Here is a 25,696-nt window from a genome sequence, read left to right as displayed (position 1 = left end):
TGTCTCCAACAGACAATAGGGGTGGATCGTCTGTCAGGTCCAGGTGTTGGCCGGGTTAGGTTGCGGGTACCACGACTGGACTATCTCGTCTCTCTATGCACTGACTCTCAGCTGTTTGACCGCGCGTCTAGTCGTGCGTATGCGTGTTTGTCAGTCTGCACACAAGAAAGGCGGTCTCACTTTCGGACAAGGCAGCAGTCCAAGAGCACTCAGGCCACCTGTGAATTGTAATCTCTGCAAAATAAATCCGTGGAGCGCCGGAATCTTTCTTCAGCACTTGCATGGCAGATACTTAGAAGAGCAGGTGTTGATAACGATGCAATGAAACAGAAACGCGGCAAACTCGTGTAACAGCGGGGGAAAGCATTAGATTGAAGTGTTGGAATAACATCTTACCTGAGAGTTTGGCAACTCTCTCACACGATCTCTGGTTCTTCTTTACCCGGAATCTGACTTCCTTTAGATCAATAAAAAAATTGTTTAAAAGGTCAGAAAAAAACATCGGCAAGAAGGCACGACCAGACTTTTGGTCTTTGGCTGATTATTTCGCTTCGCTTTTGGCTGAGATTCCCGAAGAGGGATAGGAGACAAACTGTGTCAGTGTTGAAAGTGGATCCTTGACAAAAAATGGAAGGGCCGCAGACGTGGTCGTTGCGGTGGTTGCGGGTGGGATTGGTGGTGCTGGTGCTGCTGACGATGGTGCCTGACGACGTCAAGGGGCAGACACGGACACGGACACGGACACGCCGCTATCGATCTCGGAGCAGGAGTCAGCTGCAGGCAGATGAACCCCGCGGGTGAGTGACTATATTGCTGACTAAGCGAGGGTATGCACGATACCACAACACGTGACCACCGATGCATAAAGCAAGGCTGTCCTTCAGTTTTATAACGCCTGTGGAAAAGAAAGCCAAGGAGTAATCTGAATAATCACATTTTCTTGAGAAAAGTCTCAACAACAAAAAAAGAAACGGAATAAATAATGGTGGTGGGGAGGGGGGGGGGGTAAAAACGTGCATTAGAATCGTCTGCACTGGTGAGTTAGACGGCTGATCAGTCTAAGTCTGATGTAACCTCTTCATTCTAAATGCAAAGAGCGTAATAATAATAATGATAATGCAAACTTTTATAGCGCTATTTTAGAAAAATGTCTACTCTTAGCGCTTTACAATACATACATCGACAAGCATACTAGGCACGCACAGGCAAAGAAACCGACCAAACATAACCAACAAACTATACATGGACAGGCAAAGAAAGCGACCAAACATACAATACACGCACAGGCAAGATAACGACCAAACATAAACAAACATACTATGACCAAACATAACCAACATACTATACGCGCGCAGGCAAAGAGAACAATCAGCACATGTAATAATTACTGACAACTAATAATGCAGGCATACAATGACAGTCCAATACACAGCCTAAGCACAAGAACCACAGTAGGCTTCTATAGAAAAACGTGTCAACGGTACTATTTACACACACACAAACAGTGCTGACACAAAGCGCAGAAAATATATATATACACGTTATTTTAGGCGCTAGGTAGGGGGTGAGGTGGGGCGGGATGGGGTGGGTGGGGAGATGCTGGAGGGGAAATCACTTGCGCTGAAAGAGGTGTGTTCATGCGTAAGACAAAATAAGACTGTTCATTTCGAATCAGTATCCCACACGCAATACATTTATTCCTCTCCCGACGCCCGAGTGTATAACTCGGCAGAATGATTTTATTTTCAAAAGCCACTCTACTGTTATGCTCGAAAAGCCGTCAAGTAAAATGTGAATCAGAGAACTCAAGCATAACCCAAAACCCTTTTGAAAAAGTGGCCCTAGGATTCGAATAAATAGAAACATTTTTACGTGGACCCTTGCTTCGAAAGCGATGTCAGACATTGTTTTTCGAGAGATGCTCCCTAAATCTGAAGCAGTAGATTCTGGCTCACTCTTGTGCAGTCGTTGAGGTGGGTCATCATTTATAATTCAAAACAATTATTCACAGTCGTTGAGGTGGGTCATCATTTATAATTCAAAACAATTATTCACAGTCGTTGAGGTGGGTCATCATTTATAATTCAAAAGAATTATTCACAGTCGCGAATCAGTAGATGATATTCTCGAGTTGTTCACGGGAAGAAATAATGCAATTCCTTCTCCCAGTTGGCCATAAACGCCAATTACTTTCGAACTGGTCAACCATCTGACAAAAAAACCGGGGGGGGGGGGGGAGGGAACTACCCGACAAAAAGCAAGTTACTTGTGAAATTGCAATAGCCTTTAAATAAAGCAAGCAAAGGGATGAGCTTTAAATCCCGACGGTTAGCGTAGGATTATGTGGCATTACCCAAAGAATGTGCACAAGGCAGACGATATATCCCAGCCAGTTTGGTTTGTCTGTGGCTAAAAAAAATTCGCTATTCAGTCGGAGCGGGAATAAAGAGTTCACATCAACATCACTTTTCATTGTGGATTATTCCCCGAGCTCGTTACAGACTAGCGAAACAGACATCAACACGATAATTGCAGGCAACAGTGGTTTGCTTCTTGGAGTGTGCACTGATTTTCGCTTTTAACCAACCTTGTGTAGTTCTATTGCCCTGTTCAGCTCTGTAAGCCGTTTCAACTGCACTTCAGAGTTATAGTTGTTAGCAGGGTTGTGTGGATCATAAAATTGTGTATGGGAGAAAAATACCGCAAGCGAGTCGCCGAGTTTTAGAAAACCTCTTTACGTTTGTTCAGTGCAACTGCATGTAAATACACACGTCTATGGCATTCTAACTATGTAAGATATTTATAAGAATACAAGTTTAGTTTGTCTGTCATCTAATGAATCGCGGCGGAAGACTGGGTTCACATATTTCCGCCCGAGCCATTATATAACCGAGCCGTACACATGTGTATGTTATTTTACCCCACATCTGAACTCTCAGTGTTCTATGATTAAGGAAAGTCTTTTTTTAAATCCAGGATTGTTTTTAAACAGAGACTGAACTGCTAAAGCCTCGACATCAAGAACAGTTGAGCCAGCTTCTCCTTTACGAAAGAGTTTAAACGAAACTCGTGTGCCGGCAGCTGGCTTCTCCATCTTATGGCCCACGATTACTGCACAGCGCGGATTGCTTTGGACATAGGCATCTTTATAGTGCACTGGTTAATGCAGAGCCTGTAAGCATCTTTATGGTGCACTTGTTTATGTTAAGGATATAAATCACCGACGAAAATGTCACCGAGTTTCATCTCCAGTGTAAGCAGTAGGGCTACATTCTGACGTTGTACGGCTGTCCATCTCTGCAACATGCTTGTAGGGCGAGGACTCTTGTACAGTGCAAGTAAGCACAGCAGCGGCCTTACACAAAACTTACGTTCTGCTAATACGCAATTGCCCACGATCATGTATTTTCGGCCGAGTTTTAACAAGAAGAGCAAACGCTCGATCGAGTCACTTTCGCAGTTCTGAATATTATATGAGGCATCAGATGGACAGGAAGAAATTGCTATTCACAACACAATGAGTCACGTTCACATAAAATTTGAGCCCGGTCACTTTTATAGTTTCTGAGAAAAGCCCAACGTTAAGTTGTGTGTTGCCGAACAGAAAAGGCTAGTTATCTCCCTTGTTTTTCTGATAACGTTCGTAAAAGGCTACAGATGTAAATACTTTGATGTAAAGAATAATCCTACAAAGTTTCAATCACTGACATCCGATGAACTTTGTCAAAGATATAAAATGTCTAATTTTTCCTTTGACGCTGACCTGTGACCTTGGAGGGCCCCAAAGGGTTTAAAATCGTGATCGTGATTGGCGTTTTTTGACCTTTCTGTGACCGTGATTGCCGAAATTTCCATTTCTGTGATCGTGATGGGACTTTGCCCGTGATCCGTGATGACAAAAAAATCAATTCTCGTGATCGTGATCGTCATTTATTTTCGTGATCGTGATGGGCATTATTGCAAAGCATTATATTTTCAACGTACATTTTTCACAGCTGTATCACTCTATAATCCTCTATTCGTCAAGGAGCCAATTCCGATTGAAGGGAAGCAACAACACATTCAGAAATATGATTTTGACAGCGATTGCTTCCCTCACACACAAAAAAAGATCCAATCAGAAGGCAAATTGCAAAAGTCTGCCAAACTTCATCCAATGGAAGGGCTTCGTGCAAAAGTTTTGAGTGCATTCGGTCAAATTCGAATTCGAAGATCAAAAATGGCGTGCAGCGGTACTGTCATCGAACTTCTGTTATATTTTGTGGATTCAAGCCAGACCAAAGCAGGCGGCGAGAATGCCTTCCTTGGTGGAAAGGTCAGGATACGGGTCGGTCTTTCCGAAGACGAAATATCAAGGTATGTTGATCTATGTTGCTCTATGACTGTTCTGAATGTAGGCAAAGATCTTGAAATTTGTTCAAGATCTTTGAGTTTGAGTGAGATCATTGACATTGACATTGTCGACATTGCCACGTCCGGCTGTCACTCGCTCAGTGTGACCTCGACTGGCTCGAGATCGAGTCTGCGTGTAGCCAAAACCGAAACTAGAAATGTGTTTTTCATCCCAGCAACGTGGACACGCTTGGCATAGATTCTAATTGTCGCTTCTTTGCATTAAGCTTGGATTTACTTTAGCGCCTGTAAACTTTAATATCAACAATGGGAATTCAGAAACAGTTACAATGGCGGGGAGACGTGCCAGTTTGGGTCACTTGATCCTCATGTCAAAGACGATCAAAGTCATGTTCGTTGGGGATTTTGTCAGGCATGCTACTTTTCCGGTAATTGCCGGAAATCCGATAAAGCCGTTTTCAAAATCCGGTAAAGTCAAATTTATTCCGGTGAAGTTGAAAAATTTCCGCAAAAACGATCCGTGTGAATATCGCGCAACGCGACCGGGCGCCGGTCTCAATGAAGCCAGCGCACAGTTACTGTAGTGTTGTTTTCACCAGTTTGGAGGTGTGTTGAATGGTGGTGGGGGGAGGCTAAAATGGGATTTTTAACAAGATCACAACACTATTACAACCCTGAAAATGATGCCCAGAATGCACCAGATTGCACAGATTTTAACCGTTTTTTGAAAAAAAATTCGGGGGGGCATGCCCCCGGACCCCCCTAGTTGGCTCGCCTGCTTCGCAGGCTCAGGCTTATGGCTTCGCCACTGGCACTGCACGCTTCTTTCAGGTAAAACCATTTTGGGCCTGTAGCATTCCTGTTTGTTTTTCAAGGCCATAAAACCAGGCGATGGTGTACCTAAAATTGTATGGCAAAGTTGAAAATAAAGAACCCATCACACATACATGTACTTTAATTTCAAACCACCCAATAGTTTTTGAGAAAATGGGTTTACAAGATTTAGCTCTGGAAAAGTGAAATTTATTGTGCAAGTATATATTCATGTGTGTGAGTGAGAGTGTGGGAGTTGAATGTGTATGAGTGTAGAGAGAGAGAGAGAGAGAGAGAGAGAGAGAGAGAGAGAGAGAGAGAGAGAGAGAGAGAGAGAGAGAGAGAGAGAGAGAGAGACTAAGAAAGAGAGAGAGAGAGAGAAAACAATGAAAACAACATTCTTGTTACTGATTACAAATCATGATATGTATTTCTATGTGTGTATGAAAGAGAATTAAAAAAATAATAAAAAAAAGGTGCAACAGTTCTCACTTTGTGTTGAATAAACAATAGATCCAGAGGAGCGAATTACTGTGTGGTTGTGTCTATTTTGACACGTGCTTTCTGTACATGCAACTTTTACTGTGACCGTGATTTGCCACTTGTGTTCGTGATCGTGAAAACAAAAATCAAGGTAACTGTGATCGTGAAAGCTAAAATTTCCCTTCCCGTGATCGTGATGATACCCCCCCTTTGGGGCCCTCACCTTGAAAAAGGTCAAAGGTCAACGAAACCATCGTTAAAGTGTAGAGGTCATTGGAGGTCACGACTAAACAAAATATGAGCCCGATCGCTTTGATAGTTTCCGAGAAAAGTCCAACGTTAAGGTGGTGTCTACGGACGGCCGGCCGGACGGCCGGCCGGACAGACTAACACTGACCGATTACATAGAGTCACTTTTTCTCAAGTGACTCAAAAAAAAAAGCATGATGTTTGAGTTCTACAGCCTTCAGCCATTATTGGTTGTAAATTCAGCAAAAATGGACACTCTGCACAACAATATACCAGGCTGTTGATTTTTGGTATGTGTCCCAGTGGAAGGATGCTAAATCCAATGTAACATCCTAGACAGAACGACAGAAGTTGTATTTCGTTATACTTTGCGTCTCAGTTGTCGTCTGTTCACCGGCCATGGGTTATCTCAGGACCGCAAGAGGTTAGCTCAGTGTAATTACAGTTTCTGCCTTTATCTGTGAGGTGTACGTTTAGTAGTGGAGGAGGACTGGGGGGGGGGGGGGGGGGCGTGGGCGGATAGAGGGATAATCTTCAATTTTTCATCGACTAATCCAGCTGCCGAGCCGGCACCGAACAACACATTCCCGATTTCGTGAACTCCCCCCTTGATCAGTTTAACTCTTATTACCTCTGATGAGAACTGTTTAAATTGGTATGGTCTTGAGATCCTTTCAGGTACATTTGAGCGTTTCCTTTGAGTCCGTGATGTAAGCAGCTCTAGAGCCGCCAGGGCTGATTAAGCGCCAGGCAGTCTGCCGGTGATGCATCCTGCGCCTACCTGTCACGCGCACTTGTTTATCAACAAAACTTAAAAGGGTAATGCCTTCGCGGGTAGCTTCAATAACGAATTAAACTAATCCCAGGCATGTATCTATAGTGATTGCGCTAAAGTCAAATTCCAAACCTGTTTTTCTTTGACGCTACGATTCCTGTTTCTCACAAGAACGGTCCTTTATATCACGCTTAGCAGTCAAAACATGTTAAGGTATGCTGTAATCATGTATTTCTACAAGGGAAACCCCGTCGAAGTATTAATTTGTAAGTCTGGTCTGGTCTGGTGTTGATTTAGTTTTCTCCATTCATTTCTAAGATTTCAAGAGATAAGAATGATACATAGAGAATACTACATGGCTTGCTGTGTCGTACCAGATTTACACGAGTTGTTTTTTTTTAAATATTGAACTGCGAGCGAAAGCGAGCTGTTCACTATTTGAAAAAGCAACGAGTGTAAATCTGGTACGACACAGCAAGCCATGTAGTATTCTGTTTATCCTACATACTGTACTTACGTGTATTTTACTGAAAATGTCCTGCATTCGAGGCAGCTAAATTGAAGACGCTTGTTTTGGACCCTCGATCTCTTCTAAAGACTCGTGCAATCTATTACGTCAAAGCAAAGAAACGTCACTCTGAAAGTGTGGTGTGACGTGTTAGTTCAAAAGATTCATCGAGGGTAATTAGCGAGCGCAATTTGTGTTTCTATAATGACGTTTGTCTCGGTGAATTTGGCATCATAAGCAGTGGAAAAACAGGTCCCTGCCAGACTTGCTTGACATGACCTCATTTACATGATATACACACGTGTGATTTGAACGATTATTATCTCACGGGTGTCTCTCACACGTATGTAGGATAAATAAAACTCCTAGTTAACACGATCCCTGACAATCCTTTCGTCCAACTCTAGATAGTGAAGCAAATATAAAGCTCAAATTATCATTTTCATAAATTTTAGACTTCGCGTGCTCCTGTTGCAAATGACAGCAGAGCGGCAACATACCCCCCCCCCTCCCCCACCCCATCACCCCTTCAAATGCTGATTTGGCTGGTTCAATCCGAAAAGGGCAAGATATTAAAGTTTCAGAATCGGCAGTTATGACTCTATAAAAACCAAACACAATTTACTGTTCTTCTAATTCGGTCGTACTGAGCTTGTCAAAAACATTTCGACGTAGTTGCTGCTCTACTGCGAAAGATTCAAAACAGAGCAAAATCTAAATGGGTTTCAAAGAAACCAGGCTGTATTCTAAGGGGACCAAAGTCATATAATTACGATGCGTTTGATCTAGCTGTAAGCATATTATGTACTATTTTAAGCCTAAAAAAATACACTACATTTAGTTCCAAACGGCAAAACGCAAACAAAGGCTACTGCATCCGTTCCAAACAAGTTACAAATACAGCGGCCAGGGTCATTTATTTCTTGAAGAATTCAAGGGGAAAGGGCGGTGGGGGGGGGGGGGGGGGGGAGGCCGAGGAAAATGTGATGGCCATTGTGTGTGTGCCAGACTTGCCAGTGGGGTGTATAAATTGTCTGAAACTCCATAGTTATTTGTACGCGGTGCCACAGCATTTTCACGTAAACTTCCGACGTGCGGAGTGCTACACGTGTTTCCCCATCCGGGTATCTGGCGCGCCCCGCCTATTATTTCAGAATGTAAAGAGTTTCTGTTTGAGTTGAAACTGATGTACAGTCCGACATTGCTGAGGTCAGCTTCTGGCGAGGTTTAAAGTAACTTTTCTTCTTCTTCTTCTGCGTTCGTGGGCTGAAACTCCCCCGTACACTCGTGTTTTGTGCACGAGTGGATTTTTGCGTGTATGACCGTTTTTACCCCGCCATTTAGGCAGCCATACGCCGCTTTTGGAGGAAGCATGCTGGGTATTTTTGTGTTTCTATAACCCACCGGACTCTGACATGGATTACAGGATCTTTTCCGTGCGCACTTAGTCTTGTGCTTGCATGTGCACACGAAGGGGCATAAGCCACTAGCAGGTCGGCACATAAGTTGACCCGGGAGATCGGACAAATCTCCACACTTAACCACCAGGCGGCCGCGGCCGGGATTCGAACTCACGACCTTCCGATTAAGAGGCCGACGTCTTACCACCCCGCCACAGCACCCGTCTGTAACTTTTCTAAAATGTGTATTTCCCAGAATTTTCTGCAGAAAAAAAATTCAGACTTCCTTCAGAATCGTAATGTGAAAATGAATTTTGCTCGCATCGTTTCAGGCTTCCATCAAACTCTCATGAAAGAGAGATTTTGCCTTCCGGGTTGGCGCCGAGTAACATGTATTCGTCTGTGCTTGTGTGGGAGCCTTTTGTTTGAGAATGGACTGCAGTAAGCAAGTCTGCCATGTTTTTGTAAACCACTGACTGAGAATGAATTAACCTCATTCAGTGTAAAAACAATTGGTTTGCGGGATTTGGCTCCTTTCAATAAAAGTCAGATAGTCAAAAGCTAATCGAGTACAAAACGTATAAAATATAGAATAAAAGATAAATTAATAAAAGACACACACTAAAATACATACATTCTTTCTCCGGTCCGTTATATGGGCAAGATTAATGTGTTTTGGTCAGATCAAGCTTTTGTCCGAGGCCCTCGTAAAAGAATAAACAGTTTTATATAGACACAGTGCCATGACATTCATAAAAGTAATTCCAAGGAATGTTGGAAAGAATTTCATTGTTGTTGTTTTTTGTTGTTGCTTTTTGTTAGTTCTTAGTTCTAACTACGTTCGTTGCAAGATCATCTTATTTATTTTGGTAGTAATGCAGTCCGGCTGAAGTTTTCTTAACCCCCTTCACGCCATAACACGTCTCTCTTTCAAAAGTTGACGCACCTGAGAGACTCAAAATTTGAGTAAACTGTCCTTTATGAGTTCACCTGCAGTGACTGCGACGAGATCAAGGAATTGTCTGTCGTGGCACATTAACCTTCCTTTTCTGCAAGGCCTCAAAAGGTGTCATACATTCTCATTCTTACCTACTGTCCTTTCGTGGATGATACGATTTACGAGGCACGAGCAGAATCCTTGTGCAATTTTCTTCATGCGTGACGAATAGTAATAAAGATAATAGCTCCATGATTAAAAATAACAAATAACACCCATCAAAGCGACAGTACATTTTAAAACCAGTCGTGCATTTCGGTCTGAAATTTGGCAAATAATGAACAAACCATTTTTAACGCCTTTCTTCTAGTTAGCAGGCTCTCCAGCTATTCTATAAGCAGTTTTATAAGACCGTTAGCTCCAAAGCTGCAAAACTTAGATGCATAACTTAACTAAAAGTCCTGAAGTCATCCGTTTGGGTTTGACCTCAGTCGTTCATCAAAGAGGTCGTCCTGGCCGCGGTCAAAACAATTGCTGACGTTTGCCGTTCATACCAACATAAGAGGATCAGACCACACATAGACTAATTAAGAAAATCCAGAGAGGTTTGCATAATTAGGGCAAGTTTCACGACAAGAGAATTTGTAAAGTGACACCTCTGGCATCGTATGATTCCGATTCCATCTGGGGAGTTTCAAACCAGAATGGGAATAATGAGCCTGAGTAACATCAGCGTTATGGAAGCAGCACGACAACGATTCAAGTGGTGCGTGACTCGACGTACGCTGTAGCTTTGCTTGACTGTTAGCCGAAAGTAAGGCGCTTTCTGCATAAGCAAGAAACTGAGACTGACGTTCAAGTCTTGTTCTTCTTCTTTTCGATCGCCGATCACACTTGGAGTCCAGATCTTGAGATATAATTAGTGGTCCTCTGCAGCGCAGCCACTGGCCCGTACAGCTTGTTGTGCAGGGACTCCGGCAATGGCCAGATTTCCTCTCTCAGCACCTGGTGGCTCCTGCAGTCTCGTAGGATGTGGGCCGTGTCCTGCTCTGCTTCTCCACAAGAACACATGGGGGAGGGCACAACATGCAGCTTCCCGTGGAGATGCTGGTTAAGTCTGTTGTGTCCCGTTCTCAGGCGGAAGATGACCACCTGCTGTGGTCTGGATAGCAGATGGTAGCTGTCCTGTGGCTGGGGCGTCCTGTGCAGAGACTTAATGATGGTCTTCATCTCTGTCAGGCTCACGGGGTTGTTCTCTTGCTCATCTTCTGCACCCAGCTTTGCCATCCTGTCCGCCTCTTCGTTTCCTTGTACATCACAGTGGGAGGGGATCCATTGCAGTACTGTCCTCAGGCTCTTGATGTTGTGTAGAGCGTGTTCCAGCTGAGGCAGTTTGCTACTGGTCATTGCTTGTAGTACTGACAGAGCGTCAGTCAGGAAGACCACCTGGTTGTCATGGTTGACTCTGTCGTTGATGGTGTATGCTGCATGGATCAGTGCTTGTACCTCAGCTCTGTAGTTTGTACAGTGGAGGCCTGTTGGTATAGCCTCTGCTTGCCTCTCTCCACTGGGGTACTGGACATACACCCCTGCTCCTCCATTTTTGACGGCCTCTGTGGCACGTTCAAGTCTTGATTTGAAAGCCACAAATATCGTGTGGAAGGAGCACGTGTCACGACCTCGAGGGATGTTGGCATGGAAACAATGAACAATGACACAAATTAAGCATAGGCAAGACTCCGTAATAATGGGCTCTTGGCATCAGCTGACAGATTCCGTGCACAGTTAGCATTGCATTTGCTTTGCTACAAGCTACATTCCAGTGCCGTTTTTTGTCAGCGAATATCTGCCAGCTGTTCATACTCCGGGACACACGCTTTAGTTTCCGCGGTTTGCACCCTACGATATTTAGACGAGTATTTTCCACAGTACTAAACTGTGCTACTACTCAAATGAACTGACGATATTTGTATATTTTCGTACGTTTAATTTTTGATGTCTTTTTTTTATGTGCCACATTTACTTCAGCTACAAACTGAAACAACTGAGCATGGACATGCTTGAAGGACAAATCAGGTCCCTGTTTGTCAGCGGGGATCGATGATCATGTGTATCATCACAGATCTTCCCAGCGTTTTACATGCAATAAGAGCTTCTGTCTACTTAGACACACATAGCAAAATTCAACAGCCTAGCTGCTTCCTGTCATTGGTGGGTGGGATTTTTGCTGAATTAATTTCCGAGATAAACACATGCTTCAGTTACGGAACTGGCTCATCAATAAACAAAGAAATAAAGGCAAAACAAAGCAGCTTCAATTTGGAAAACCCGCTCGATACGTATAAAAACAGAAGATATGAGTAACGTGTACCGCAGAATGAATCTCAGGGATTTCCAGCTCACCAGTTAATCGGTCGTAAACAAAAACACACGTGCAACAGAAAGACTAGGTTGGCACTGACTTATTTCCACCTGACAATCGGTTGGCCAAGTTCACACAGACGGTAGCTTGCCTCAGCATTACACCGAGGCTTTACGTTACAGTGTTGACGTTTTAGAATCATAACGGGCGTGGATGTTATTTTAACACCTGGTAGATATGTTTTCTCACCTGACCGCAGTGTATACTGATTACATCTCCTGCAACACAGCATGATGTGGTAGTGGTTAACGGGCGTTATCTCTGTGTCTGACACAGTATCCTTTACATGAATTTCTTTGCCAGCCTAATGCTTTTAAAAGCTGTTACCATCTGGGGTTTTTGCCAGCCTTTTTGTAGTCCTATTTTCTAATCTGGTTCCGCTGCCGTGCATTTCTCTTCTGAGATTTGTGTCAAAATAAATTTGTTAATGACTTTCCATTTATCGTCTGGTATCAAAAATGATTATCTGCTGACTCAGCATTTTGTGGCGATTTTTGGCGATGCCAAACAGCCATTTTAGATACCGAGTGCACGTTGGCCAGTGCCAAGCTATTTTATGTGGCAGACACCGTAACTTGTTCTCAGATCTTTCACTCCCGGATGTTTATGACTCTTATATTCCGTTTTTGTTTTCAGGAAAAAATGGAGGTATCATCTGGGTTAATTGTGTTTTTTTAAGAAACTTTTGCTTTGCCTACTTCCATTCAGACTTCTTCTTCAGCGTTCAGGCGAAAGTTGCTCTTCCTCTACGAATGCAAATACCTTCCTTAGTTGAGCCCGACATTGACTTCGCGAAGATTTCAGAAAATTCTGCACCGCCAAAGCTTCGAGCAGCGAGATTCGTGAAGTAGCCTTCGCGCAGTCGACTTCGCCCAATTATTATCAGGCTTGAGACTGAGAATATATATTTTATCGTCGCGATATAACCTTCGTGGTTGAAAACGACGTTAAACACCAAATAAAGAAAGAAAGAATATATATTTTAAGGCATCTCATTTTCTTTCGGGGAAAAAGTAATACAAATTAATCAATAAAGACTCGAAAGTCCATAACGTTCAGGTCAGAGCTAAGATTTTAAAAGAATAAAAGCCAAACAGACTCATTTGTCTGACGATGTTATTCTGGAGGTGCTCGACCATCTCAATTCTCAGACGCACCTGTGAGCAGCCCAAGCGAACATATCTTAAGTTTTGCTTACTCTGAAGGAATTGGGTGGGATTTTAACTTTGAGGACCTATGGAAAGTTCCTACCGACCCTTTGAGGCCCTTTGCTCACACCCTATTTCATCCTCCCCGGCTCCTCGTACAGCCCCTTAACCCTAGTCTAGGCTCTCTCACGGTATTATAAATATTAAACCTGCGTACATTGCTGATCATACCAGACAGCACTCAATAGAAACAATTGTTGGAGTATTTATCCCCCCAGGCGCACGAGACTGTGGACCTTCCTGTCCGCTCTTCAATGGCGTCATCAGGCCTTGCCTTGAGGCCACCCTCTTGTGTGAAGCGCTTCTTCCCCGGTCCTTACCTCTCCTCCGGTGCTTATAGTACTTACACCCAGGTAGGTTAGGTATAGGAGCAACCAGGTGGATCATACAGATGCATGATTTCGCCTCTCTCCCCCTCTTTTGTTGGAAACCTTTTCTCCAGTAGAAAAATCCCTGTTAGTTCGCAGTCCTTTTTAGTGGAAGAGTGGCGAAGGAGAGTTTCTTTGAAGGTGCGGAAAGTCTTTATTCCGCATCGCTGTGTCTCTCTCCCTTGTTCACCGTTCGGTGCGGTGGTGCTTTATGACACACACAAAAACAGAGACTTAACTAGTCTTAATACAATCAGCTCAGTGTCCCAGGTTGAACAACCCGATGACCACTGCAGACGCGAAACTTGCTAATTGAGCACTGCAGAAGTCGGTCAGAATTCTAGTCACCCTCCCTTGTCAGAGAGAGAGAGAGAGAGAAAGAGAGAGAGAGAGAGAGAGAGAGAGACACACACACACACACACACACACTGACACACACACACACACACACACACACACACACACACACACATACAGAGAGAGAGAGAGAGAGAGAGAGAGAGAGAGAGAGAGAGAGAGAGAGAGAGAGAGAGAGAGAGATGAACGACCGTGAAGAAAGCTTTTACAGCATTGTTGATGGAGTCTCATTTGCTCTGTTGTCTTAAAGAATGGTTAAGGGTTGACATGAAAGAAACCACCTTACACCAAAAACTAATTGACAAAAACACAGCCACATAATGTGATGAAACAATCTTCAAAAGCACTCGGAAGATTTCACTCAGCCAGCACAAATATTGTGAAAACAGATTTCCGCGGCACGCCCCTCATCTACGTTAATTTGGCGGACGGGTGGATGTAAGTAAAACCAACAGCGAGGGCCGTAGATGTTGCAGAGAACAAAGTCAGTCGGGTAGCAGCATTTACCCGGTTTTGTGACCTCGCCACATTAACCTTACCTGACATCAAAGGTTAAGGCGCAGGTAACCATTTCGCTTAATACTCACTGTTGACCGACGGAAGCCTTCCCACCCGTTACTTACTTTTTTGTTGACTGATATCAGTGGACCGACGGTCAAAGATCATAATTAGCGTCGCGCGCGTGTGTGTGTGTGTTTGTGTGTGTCTGTGTGTGTCTGTGTGTGTCTGTGTGAGGCATTTTGCTTATGCAGCAAAATTAATCCTTTCCAAGGCGTGAAAGGTCGAAACTCTAGGAGTGTGAATGTTTGCAAGTCATTTGTCACAAACTGGCATTGTGTCTTCCTAGCAACGAAATCATTCAGACAAATCCACGACTAGAAGGAACGGAAACAGTTGTATATATTTGTATAGCGGTATCAGCGGCGAGAGAAACACTTTCAAAGACTCTCTTCCAACAGAAAGGCTTTTTTCAGATGATGTTCTCACTTTGAACTATACCCCTGCCTGAAATACATTTACCTGAATCGAAGACAGGTCAAGCACCGAAGAAAACAATATTATATTGGCTGTCAAGTCTAACGTAGTTTAACACTTTCTGTCAGGCAACAATCAACTCAGTCAGACTTGAAAGCACATCAGTGGCGAAACTTCCTTAGGGGTTTCGATGCTAACAATGTATTGTTATACGCATTGTCAAAATAAGTTTGGTTTTAAGTCATTTTGATTGTTGAAGGAAACAATTAAGTGAGGGCCATACCTACCCGTAAGATGATGTATAATTTCATACAGTCAAAAATCTTTTATAACATTAAAGTCTTGAAGTGGCTAAGAAATGAAGAGGCTCCACAACAGCCTTACCCGTGCATGGCACCTTTTGCCCACATGTGCCTTTTGCCCAATCCCAACGCCATAAAATCACAGTCTACCAAGACTATAGACTACCCTGTGTATACACGCTGTCATCGCTTGACCCTATCGGGGGCCATTTGTCGCCGGTCCAGACACAAACTTGTCCTCGCCAGCCTGGATGACAAATGTCACCGGGGAGACATTCTTTGGCACGGGGTGCATACCAGGCCACCACGCTATCGTATGCACTGTGTACCCCTTTGAACTGCCACGCGTCTTATCGACCTAAACTACCCTCCTATCTCCTCTCCAAGTGCTATGAATGTCACTGTGAATTGCTAGACAAATAGTGTGAAATGCTTTGTCAACACTTCTGCTCAAGTTGGAACCAATGGCATTGTAAATCTGACCTCTATGTGACATAGATTTGATTTTTCCCAAAAAATCCGCTATCGCTCTTTTTCACAGATCCTCGATTTATATTGCTGTTTATTTTTTTTGTCCGCCACAAGCACTACTTTGGGGTGCATGCGCACATCTACTAAAAATTCTCTAACAGAAAGTTCGTATCAACTCGGCCTTGCACTACTAATTTAAATTAGTTTTCGAGTCTCAAAATGCAAGAATTCAGGTAAAAGTTGTCTTTACAAAAGCTTTGCATACCTATACTATCTACACGTAATCGTAAGGTTGAGTTCTTAATTTTTGTTGTCTGTCATTCGCTGACCTTTAAGACTACTATTGAACATACATTTTACAATCAAACGTTCTATTAACTTTTGCTGGTCTTTTCGAAAGACGTTCATTGAAAATTCAATCACACCGTAGATCAGGTGCGACGTCGAGTGTCTACCGCGGAAACAGGTGCTTTTGTGTGGTCGCTTCAGCTGTTTAGCGCCCAAGTAGGATCAATTTCTTCTGGACTACTACCACTGTGTATTCAGTTACAGAACCAGCCCTGTTGGACGTTGCCTCGAAGTTGAGGGGTTTCTTGGCGCAGATATGAGCTGTTCAGGCTACTTTCTTGCTTAGTCTATTATGTTCGTTCGAGATTGGTTTTGAAGCTAGCAACGTCACGTTGTCTAAGGGGGGGGGGGGTCACAATACGGAAGATCAAGATGAAGAGGGATGTCCGTGACTGGACACTGGAAGGACTGGACAGACAAACCAGCATTTCTTTTCCTACCTCAGTGTCTTAAATGTTATTCAATAAATTTACCACTCTCCCACCACCTCCGCTGCCCTCTTCTTCCTAACTTGAATACTTTCTAAATTTGTATAATGTCGTGCGCAAGTCACCCTTTATTCTGTAGGTTAATATCTGTCTGTAAATGTGTCTTACCATTCTGAAACGTCCTGGCCTTGCCCAGCTCCCTAGCCGATACAGAAGCGGACTGGTTCCCAAGGCCCCAAAACTGAATGGTTCCTAACATGTCACATAAATAGAACTATAGTCGCAGTCCTTCCCGGGTAAACAATTCGGCTCACCATCTCAGACCCGGCCAGGCTTTTACGCGGTATAAGTTGAGCGCTTCAACAGGAAGCAGCACGGAGCAAGAAGCTTCTGTTGTGCTGCACCACCACTCTGGAACTCTCTTCCCTTCTCTGTCAGACACTGCACCTCTCCCAGCTCTTTTAAACAACAGTTGAAAACTTTCTTTTTCACAGAATATTACACCAACCTGGCCTAATGTCTTCTTCATTCCATTTCTGCACATACTCCTCTCCCATAAAGTTGTTATGCTTGTTGAGAGTGTTAGCTGTGTATGTTTGTATATATATAGTGTGTATTGCATATATGATTATTGTGTGAACAGTACATGTGGTGATTTGTGTCTGTATGATTAATTTGTTTTATGTAGGTTGTACTTTTAATTGTTCTATTCTGTATATATATGGTCTTTTTTGTAAAGGGCCCAGAGCCATAGGTTAGGCACTTAAAAAATGTCCAGTTATTATTATTATTAAGATCCTCCTCCCACTTGAACACATGCCAAAAATCGACAGCCTTGACGCTTGCTGTTCAGGCAGGAGGGGGGAGGGGGAGGGGGGAGGGGGGGCATTTGTGTAAGTGTCCAAGTGAAGGGATGGTCTTATCCCACGTAAAATCCTAGGCAGATTTGAGTCAGAGAGCAGAACCTTTTTCACGGGTTGTGCCTTTAAAGAAGAGCCTGTAAGTACCGATTTGAATCTAGCACTGCCTAAGGACAACTGCACCTGATGAGCTCTGGTGGTTCAAGACGTTCTTTGTGTTCCGTTCTCCCCGTTATGTTCTCTTCCTTTCGTTGCGTTCTCTTTTCTTCGTTGTGTTTTGTGTCGGTAGCCGTGTCAGGGCTGGGCTGGGATGCATTGGGGCGGCACTGGGCCTGGAACAATAAACTGAAAACAATGTTTTCTTTGTGCCAGGGGTACTGCTTTTGTGGTTCACCGGTTTAGACGTTTTCTACTGGATCAGCAACTTTCGGTCGAGAGTGTGTTTTGGTGGATATAAGATGGACTGATATGCTGCACTCTTTCGTCGCCCAGTACGTGTCTAAATACGATCTTTTTTATTCTTCGCAGACACGCGATGCAACAATTTTACGGGGTCATCATAAGCTTTCTTTCACCCTCCCCTGCGAACGAAAGCTCTTTAACTTTGATCTGACGTGAACGACTCATAAATACTACAAACAATTTCACCGTCTTCCGTTTTTGTTTCCTATTTATTTTTCATTTACTTATTTATTTTATTTTGGGGGGAGGACAGGGAGGAGGAAGTATTGAAGTTAGCTTGATACCTTTTTCTTCTTCCGAATCATGAACTCTTTTGTCACTTTCGTCGTTATTTCTTAGGGTTTTTCCCTGCCAAAGGGGATCCACGACACACTCAAGTTATGCTGAATCACTCTTTTTCATGCATCAACCAAAACTTGATTATTCGGAAAAGAACATTAACCTTAGTTTGCAAAATTGCTTCAAAAAAGTAGATCCGTGCATCATGATAAGAAATAATACTGTAACAAAACAAAACGAAACAAAATAATAACAAAAAAAGGGGTACGGATTTGAAGAATAAGAAAAGGAATTGGGATTTATTTCCGGAGAGGTATATGCGAGACAGACAGACAGTTCTCCTTTCTCTTCACTCAGAGAATAATGTCTTCGCTTTAGTGTTACACTCACCAAGATTTACAAGTTGCCTTTACATCATACACTTCGTGGAGGTCTTTTGCAGAATGTAACATTCCGTTGGTTACCGTTAGTATACTATACACCAGCGGTAAGGTGCTCACCTGTCCTTACTAAATACACTACACTATTTTCAGTGTGCAATGTGTATTTTGAGTGCTGCTTGCGTGGTAAGAAATATTTCTCCACTTACCACTAAACCAATCCAGACGTCTCCAAATGTCAATGTCAAGCAATTCTCTCGTACAACTTTTTCTGTTGTTGGAAGTGCCTGTGCCCGTTTCTCTTTGAATTATCTCTGAAAACGATAAAAGTCGACAACATTTTCGGTAGGTGGTTTTTTTCCAGACGGAAAAGAGACAAACATGACGAATGTTGAAGAACATTCAAGCACAAAATATGACCGCTCAAGGTTGTATAGGGTAAACATTTGATAGCTGCAGAGATCAGCCAGTCTAAGTAAAATTCTTAATACACGCCATGCAGAACCGTTGTTTTATTTTTGCGATTTACTGTCGTCATTGACTAACAATTGTGAAAACTAAATTTAGTCCCAAATGTACGTCATTTTAATTCCTTTTGGGGGCATATCTATCGGCACACATCTTCCAAATCGATAAATGTTTATGTATGTTGCCTAGTCTATCTGAGCTTCATGGACAACCAGCATTACATAGACATAATTCATTTTAAGTTCGAATTTGAAATACAGCACACAAAAAAGGACCCCAAAATGAGACTAGCATCGTAGAAAGTAGGGGAAGGGCTCCTAATATGGACCGGCTCCTAATATGGACCACCTCTTGATCTGACAAACTAACGGCGCTAGAGCGCTAAAAACAATTTCATTCGCTGTATTCACCCTCTCTGGATAATTTGCACATGTCAAAACAGTTGCAGAAACACAAACCTCAAAACCGTTAGGCTTTTACTCTTTTTTTCACTTTTGGCAGCGTTCACTCTAAATTTGACGCCTAAAACGGACTCGTTTCTGTCCACAGCCAAAGCTTTTATCACACAAAAATTGCTATATATGACAGCTAAGACCGTATTTGTTACATGTTAGCAGTTTTGACCCCGAGTTTCTACTGCAAACAAAAAAGAATAGCAAAATCTCAAAGTATGTGTGAGTCCCCTAATATGGACCACCTTCAACAAATCGAAGAAAATAAAAGCTAAAGGCTATTTTCATTAATTCATTAGGAAGCTTGCTGAAAATAATCTATAACTAGCCCTCGAGATTTCAAAAAAAAATCAAATTGTCTTCTTTTTCTGGAAGTTGTAATTTCACTTATTTTTACTCTGTTTTTGATATGCTTCTTTAGTTTCCTGGTGTGCTTCAAATAATGGTCTCATCAACCCGAAACAGATAAATCTAAAGCATATTTGAATTAGTCTGACTTGCACACTAAGTTGTATCATGTTATTTTGAAGTATAGGGGGCTTTTGACAGTGATTCGTGAAGGCCGCTTCACTGGTCCATATTAGGAGCCTGGGCGCCTAATATGGACCATTTGTGATTTTTTCTGTATTTAATTTTTGCTGAATGTCTATCAAAGCTATTTCACTCTAATTAGGCCTAACGATTAACCTAAGAGAGAAGGACTACCAAACACAAAATGAAACTTCTTTGCAAGAAAACAAGCTAGTTATCAGCATGAAACAAAAAGTGGTCCATATTAGGAGCCCTTCCCCTACAGTAATACTTTAAAATCATCATTTTTTGAGTGTAACAAGAGAGAGAGAGAGAGAGAGAGAGATCGAGAGAGATCGAGGGAGAGAGGGAGAGAGGGAGGGAGAGAGATAGAGACAGAGGGACGAACAGACAGAAAGGAGAGACCGACAGACCAGACAAAAAGAAGAGACAAAGAAAGGAGAGAGATAGGGGGGGGGGGGGGGCCTACAGGCATTTTCTTTTCGAAGTTTGCTTTTTACTTACCTCTTTATACTTCAAACATTTTCAATTGCTGGTGCCCTTCATATACACGATAGCCAGCCGTGAAAAAAAATTCAGCTTACCTTCCGATTCGGAAGACACTGTTCTAATGGAGAGTTTGGTTTGTCTGCGTTCGTCGTACACGATTTAAATTATTGTTCCCGTACGAAAATGTGTTTCAAAGTTGTGATGGTAAATTGTCGATTTCTGCCATTCCTTGCACGGTGCGCAAATCGGTCGTCTGCTTCGTGTCTAGTTTGTATGCAAATTAGTTGTGCCTGAAAAGGGTTTGTTGTCGTAATGTTCATTAAAATCTGGAAAAGACTTGATCAAATTAGGACATACATAAATGCAGTAACAGAGGGGGTGGGGTTGAGGGGAGGACAAACTCAATCTATTCACTGATAATTGTAGGGCAGGCAAGGAGGAAATTGGTAAGAGAAGGAATAGTTTGCGTTGGTGAAACTGGCAATGGGTGTCGCTGGGCAGAGGTCATGGGTTCCAACAAAGGAGATGGATGTTTTGTGTGTGTGTACTGAGCTAAATGACAAGACTCTTGACGTCATGAAGTGTTCGCTGGGTATGTGTGTATATATAGTGTGTATAGCATATATGAATATTGTGTGAACAGTACATGTGGTGTTTTTGTTGTCCGTTTGGTTAATTGTCCTATGTAGGTTGTACATTTAATTGTTCTATTCTGTATATGTTCTTTTGTAAAGGGCCTAGAGCCATAGGTTAGGCACTTAAATATTTCCAGTTATTATTATCATTATCATGAATTTTGCGGAATTCTTGCTTGTGTGTTCAGTGAAGAATCGGGTCCAGACCAAGAACAAGAACATTAACGTTATGTCTACATTCAATCAATCAAATTACGTTGACCTGTTATTTTAAGAGCAGCTGTTTCCAGGTGTTATCGTATTTGTCAAAAAAGAGGTCAAAAGAAAGGAGAAGACGAAGGAGAAATAGGTGAAAAAGATGATGAGAAGGATGCTGAAGAGGAGGACGAGAAAGAGGCGGAAAACGGGCAAAATGTGTGTTATTTCTGTTTATTTACTTTTATTTTATACTGATTTTCTCAGATAGGAAGTGTGTGTCTGAAAGCGGGAGAAGGGGAATGTTAAAATGGGTTACCACAGTATCACTGCTATCGACAATCTTGCTTGAGGTGTATATTTTGGGCTCTCTTTTCCTCGATCATGAAGTTCTCTCATACCGCACGCATCAACTTGCGACACACCTCATGCACCAGCCAACATTGAAACCTCTCCGCACACACATCGTTACGACGTCCTCAGATGCCTATCTGCAGAATGGTGCATGTGTGCGCCATCCTCCAAGCTCTCTGCTCTGAGATTGCAGTTGGACGGTTGTTGTTGTATTTTTACATCTAGTCAAGTTTTGACTAAATGTTTTAACATAGACGGGGAATCGAGACGAGGGTGTGGTGTATGTATGTGTGTCTGTGTGTGTGTATGTGTAGAGCGATTCAAATAAAACTATTTGACCAATCTTCCTGAAACTTCACATGAAAGTTTGTTTTTTTGATAAATGTCTTTGGTGACGTCATATTCGGCTTTTTGTGAAAGTTGAGGCGGCACTGTCACGCCTTCATTTTTTAACCAAATTGATTTTGGTTAAGCAATCTTTGACGACGTCCGGACTTTGGGATTGCATTTCAGCTCGGAAGCCTTAAAATCAGTTAATTAGTTTGCTCATTAAAGTTGTCATTAAAACCAAATTTTCACTAACAGATTTAAAAATGATGGCATTGTATTCTTCATCTTCTCATGAATTCAAACATACATATAGATATGTCATGATCGCTCTAAAAATGTGCTCAGAATTAAAGAAAATAGGTCAAGTAAGTGCTACGGTTCGCATGCTTCGCGGAGACGAGCGTGACCCGTCTCGGTCTTTGGAGAAGTTTAGCCGAGACTATCTAAATGTAGTCTCGGGGAAGACTGGTTTATGATGTTGATCTTTTAGTTTCATGCCGACAGATTGACTAAATGTTTTTATATCGCTTCACGCGACTTGTTATGCATTACAATCACGCACGTGTCTACAGTATATCTCATAAGTTTCTTCACAGACCAGGTGCCTCGGCCAATCAGGAACGTGCACGTCATTCTTGACAGTAAAATTCTCTCGAAGGCGTGAACATATTGTGTATCTCTGTTGACGTGCTTGAAGCAAGTGGAAGGTGAATAAATAGATAGAAACACAGCCGCATAACACGCGACTGGCAGCCCTGGTTACACTGTAGCAGAAGAAAGCTTGTTTGTTTTTTGAGAATTCCGCAAAAGGCAATTATACAAGGTTTGAAATTGGAAAGGATGGGGGAGGAGTCGCGGTTGGAAGAGAAGAAAGAGGCAAAAACCAGGCAATGCAGTTGAATTCCCCTTTCAACTAATCTCCCCCCCCCCCCCCCCCCCCCCCGTCCGATTTCTGCAAGGTTTGAAAATGAAGGAAGTTCTGGCATTTCCTTTTTCTCATTATTTTGTCTCGAGATGCCCCATACCTTTTACCAGCACACACATTTTATATATTGATTTCAACTATGTTTCCACATCAGAATTTGATAGTACGGGTACGGCATACTCTCCGCTCCAGATCGTGCTTTCGTTGTTAGGTCTGATGTAGCAGATAGGTATCAGGGGCGGACGAGGGGGGGGGGGGCACAGGGGGCACGTGCCCCCCCCCCTGAAAAAAAAAAAAAAAAAAAAGAAGAAGAAAAAAAAAAGATTTTCTATGCTGATTCTATGACCATTTCTAAGTTCAAATGGCACCAGATGGCACCATTTTGCTTCTTTGGGCCAAAACAATTTCCGGGGGGGCATGCCCCCGGACCCCCCTAGCAAATTCGGGCGCTTCGCGCCCATCACATTCACTTTCAATTCAAAGTGCCCCCCCCCCTTACAAAGCAACTGATCCGCCCCTGGGTATTGCATGTCGAAGAGCGTGGTAAGTGCTTCAGATAGCCATGCCATCAACAGTTAAATGGTTCCTCTTTAGATAATGACAGTGGGCATATTTGTGGAAACTTTTCTCTACTTTTATCATTGGAAATTGGTGTAAACGTTGTTTGTCAGCTCTATAGCTGAACATGCCGTGTTCACTGACGAATACAAGCTGAGTAGCCCATGAACGTCAACAGAAATACATAAGTGAGTTCTCGCTGCATATTATCATATCTAATGGAATGTGATACTGTTTGGTTGCAGTCCCAACGTGTGTGGAGCAAGATTCAGAAGGAGGTGTTGCAATGGATGGAAACAACCCAGCGGCAGTCAGCTCTGTATCATTCGTAAGTTTGCGTATCTGTGTCTCTGTCTGTCTCTCTCTCTGTCTCTCTGTCTCTCTGTCTCAGTCTTTTTGTCTCTATCTCTCTCTGTGTCTCTGTCTCTGTCTCTGTCTCTCTCTGTCTGTCTCTCTCTGTGTCTCTCTCTCTGTCTCTCTCTCTGTCTCTCTCTCGATCTCTCTGTCTCTCTCTGTCTCTGTCTCTCTCTGTCTCTCTCTGTGTCTATCTCTCTCTCTCACTCTCTCTCTCTCTCTCTCTCTCTCTCTCTCTCTCTCTCTCTCTCTCTCTCTCTCTCTCTCTCTCTCTCTCTCTCTCTCTCTCTCTCTCTCTGTTAGGGGGGTTTGTTTGCAGCATGCACGTAAACATGTTCTTCGTCAGTTTTAATCTTTGTCACTGTCATTTTATTTGGCAAAGCCACGCATTCCCTTTTTTGTGTGCAGTTTCTTTGTTCTTTAATAGATTAGAAGATGCTGCTGTGTGTTTTTGCTATTGTTTTCCATTTCGTTGTTGTCGGCACTACTGTTGTAATTATGATTTCTGTTACTGTTGTATTCATCGTCGTTGCTATTTTTAACCCGTTTTTCTTTCATTCAACTACTCAGCTTCCCATAAGCACCCCACATGCAGCCTTCCGTTATCTGCTCATTCAAACCTTACCTTGACCTTGTGGGAAAAGACAAGCAAAAACAACTCCATGCACGGAATTGAGCCTACCTCGGATTTACGTTGGGGAGGGGAGCCCCATCAATTTCACGGAGTCTATAATAACAGATGGTTCCCACTTAAAGCTCAGGTGGTAGAGCACTGGACTTGTGATCGAGAGGTCGCTGGTTCGAATCCGGGCCGGGACGGACACGGGTCAACTTTTTGTGCAGACCCAGAGACAGTATCCATCTCCCACCCCCGTGTCACCACAATGGCACGTTAAAGATCTTGGTCATTCTACCATAAGTGCAGATGGCTGATACCACCTAAACACCTAAAAGCCGTGAGGGCGTAAAACTCGAATCGTATAAACCAATTCATGTCCAATATAGGCAATTAAGACCTGACGGACAATAAGCCCCTTAAAATTTACTTAATTGGTCCCTCATCCTCCCGCTGTGTCCTCGGGAGTTTGAAAGAGAGGGGGGCACTGGGTGGGCGTGACAGAATCTGGAGTCAGTGGGTATGTGCAGACTCGGTCATTGCCTGTCGCCATGTGCAGCTACGTCCGATATTTTATGAATTGATGTTGTTGAAACATAGAGCTGGGCCTTACCATGAAGTTCGCCGGTGGGTTTTTTGGACATGCGACAGCGGAGAAATAACACAAGTAATTTGTTTGAGAGTGACCATTCCTGAGTTTGGACTTTCTCTGCTCCATGTCAGTTTGACAGATACATCAGGCAACTTAAATCGCGGCTCATCTTCACCGTATTCTATCGTGAAGGAATTAGGCCATTTACATTTTTTAAGGCTTTGACATTTCGCTGAAAAAAATCTCCATCATTGACTTACAAACGAGCAGATGTAAAACAAGATCGGTTTGGCGAAACTTGAGTGTACACTCTCGGCCTATTTTTTGCAACCCAGTTTCAGAAGGACGGAAGGGGAAATCTCACGGTCCTATTGAGCCAATTGTGCACCTGTGTTTGTGTCAGCGTCTTGGAGGCAGCATCGGTTTTGATGGTGCTTGTTTTTCTGATTGTGTTACTCTTTTTTGTTTTAGCATGAGAAGGGTGAGTCTAGGCGTTTTCTTCAAGTTATGAATTCTGTATCAAACCGACGCTTCCTCGACACAGACTGTGACCCAGAATACTTTGTTCCTGGCGCCGCGGTGGCGCAGCGTGAACCTTACGGGTCGCACGTGTGTTAGTTGACATTAGTGCTCATTCGGGGAAATGGGTGCAAATTGTGCACCCCGACAATCCGGACATTCTAGCCTCACTCCCCTAATGTTCCTAATGCCTAACACACTCTTGACTTCATTTTTTTCTCTGTTATGCTGTTTCTGTTTCTTTTGTCTTCGCCGTCGCTGTGTGTGTGGGGCGCGTTGTTTCGAAGAGCAATGCCTCTA

General features: G+C 43.1%; 1 protein-coding gene across 1 annotated transcript in view; it reads left to right on the top strand.

Annotated features, from left to right (window-relative positions):
* The first annotated feature begins 204 nt into the window (after window positions 1-204).
* Window positions 205-25,696, top strand: part of LOC138979298 (fibrillin-2-like) — a 123,062-nt gene continuing 97,570 nt past the window's right edge. The window contains exons 1-2 of the mRNA XM_070352034.1: window positions 205-797; window positions 23,561-23,643. Coding sequence (XP_070208135.1) covers window positions 628-797; window positions 23,561-23,643 — 253 coding nt within the window. The 5' untranslated portion in view covers window positions 205-627. The remainder of the gene's footprint in view (window positions 798-23,560; window positions 23,644-25,696) is intronic.

Source organism: Littorina saxatilis, linkage group LG1 (assembly GCF_037325665.1).
Source record: "Littorina saxatilis isolate snail1 linkage group LG1, US_GU_Lsax_2.0, whole genome shotgun sequence".
In the NCBI taxonomy this organism is placed as follows: Eukaryota; Metazoa; Mollusca; class Gastropoda; order Littorinimorpha; family Littorinidae; genus Littorina; species Littorina saxatilis.
This window is presented reverse-complemented; position numbering and strand designations above follow the sequence as displayed.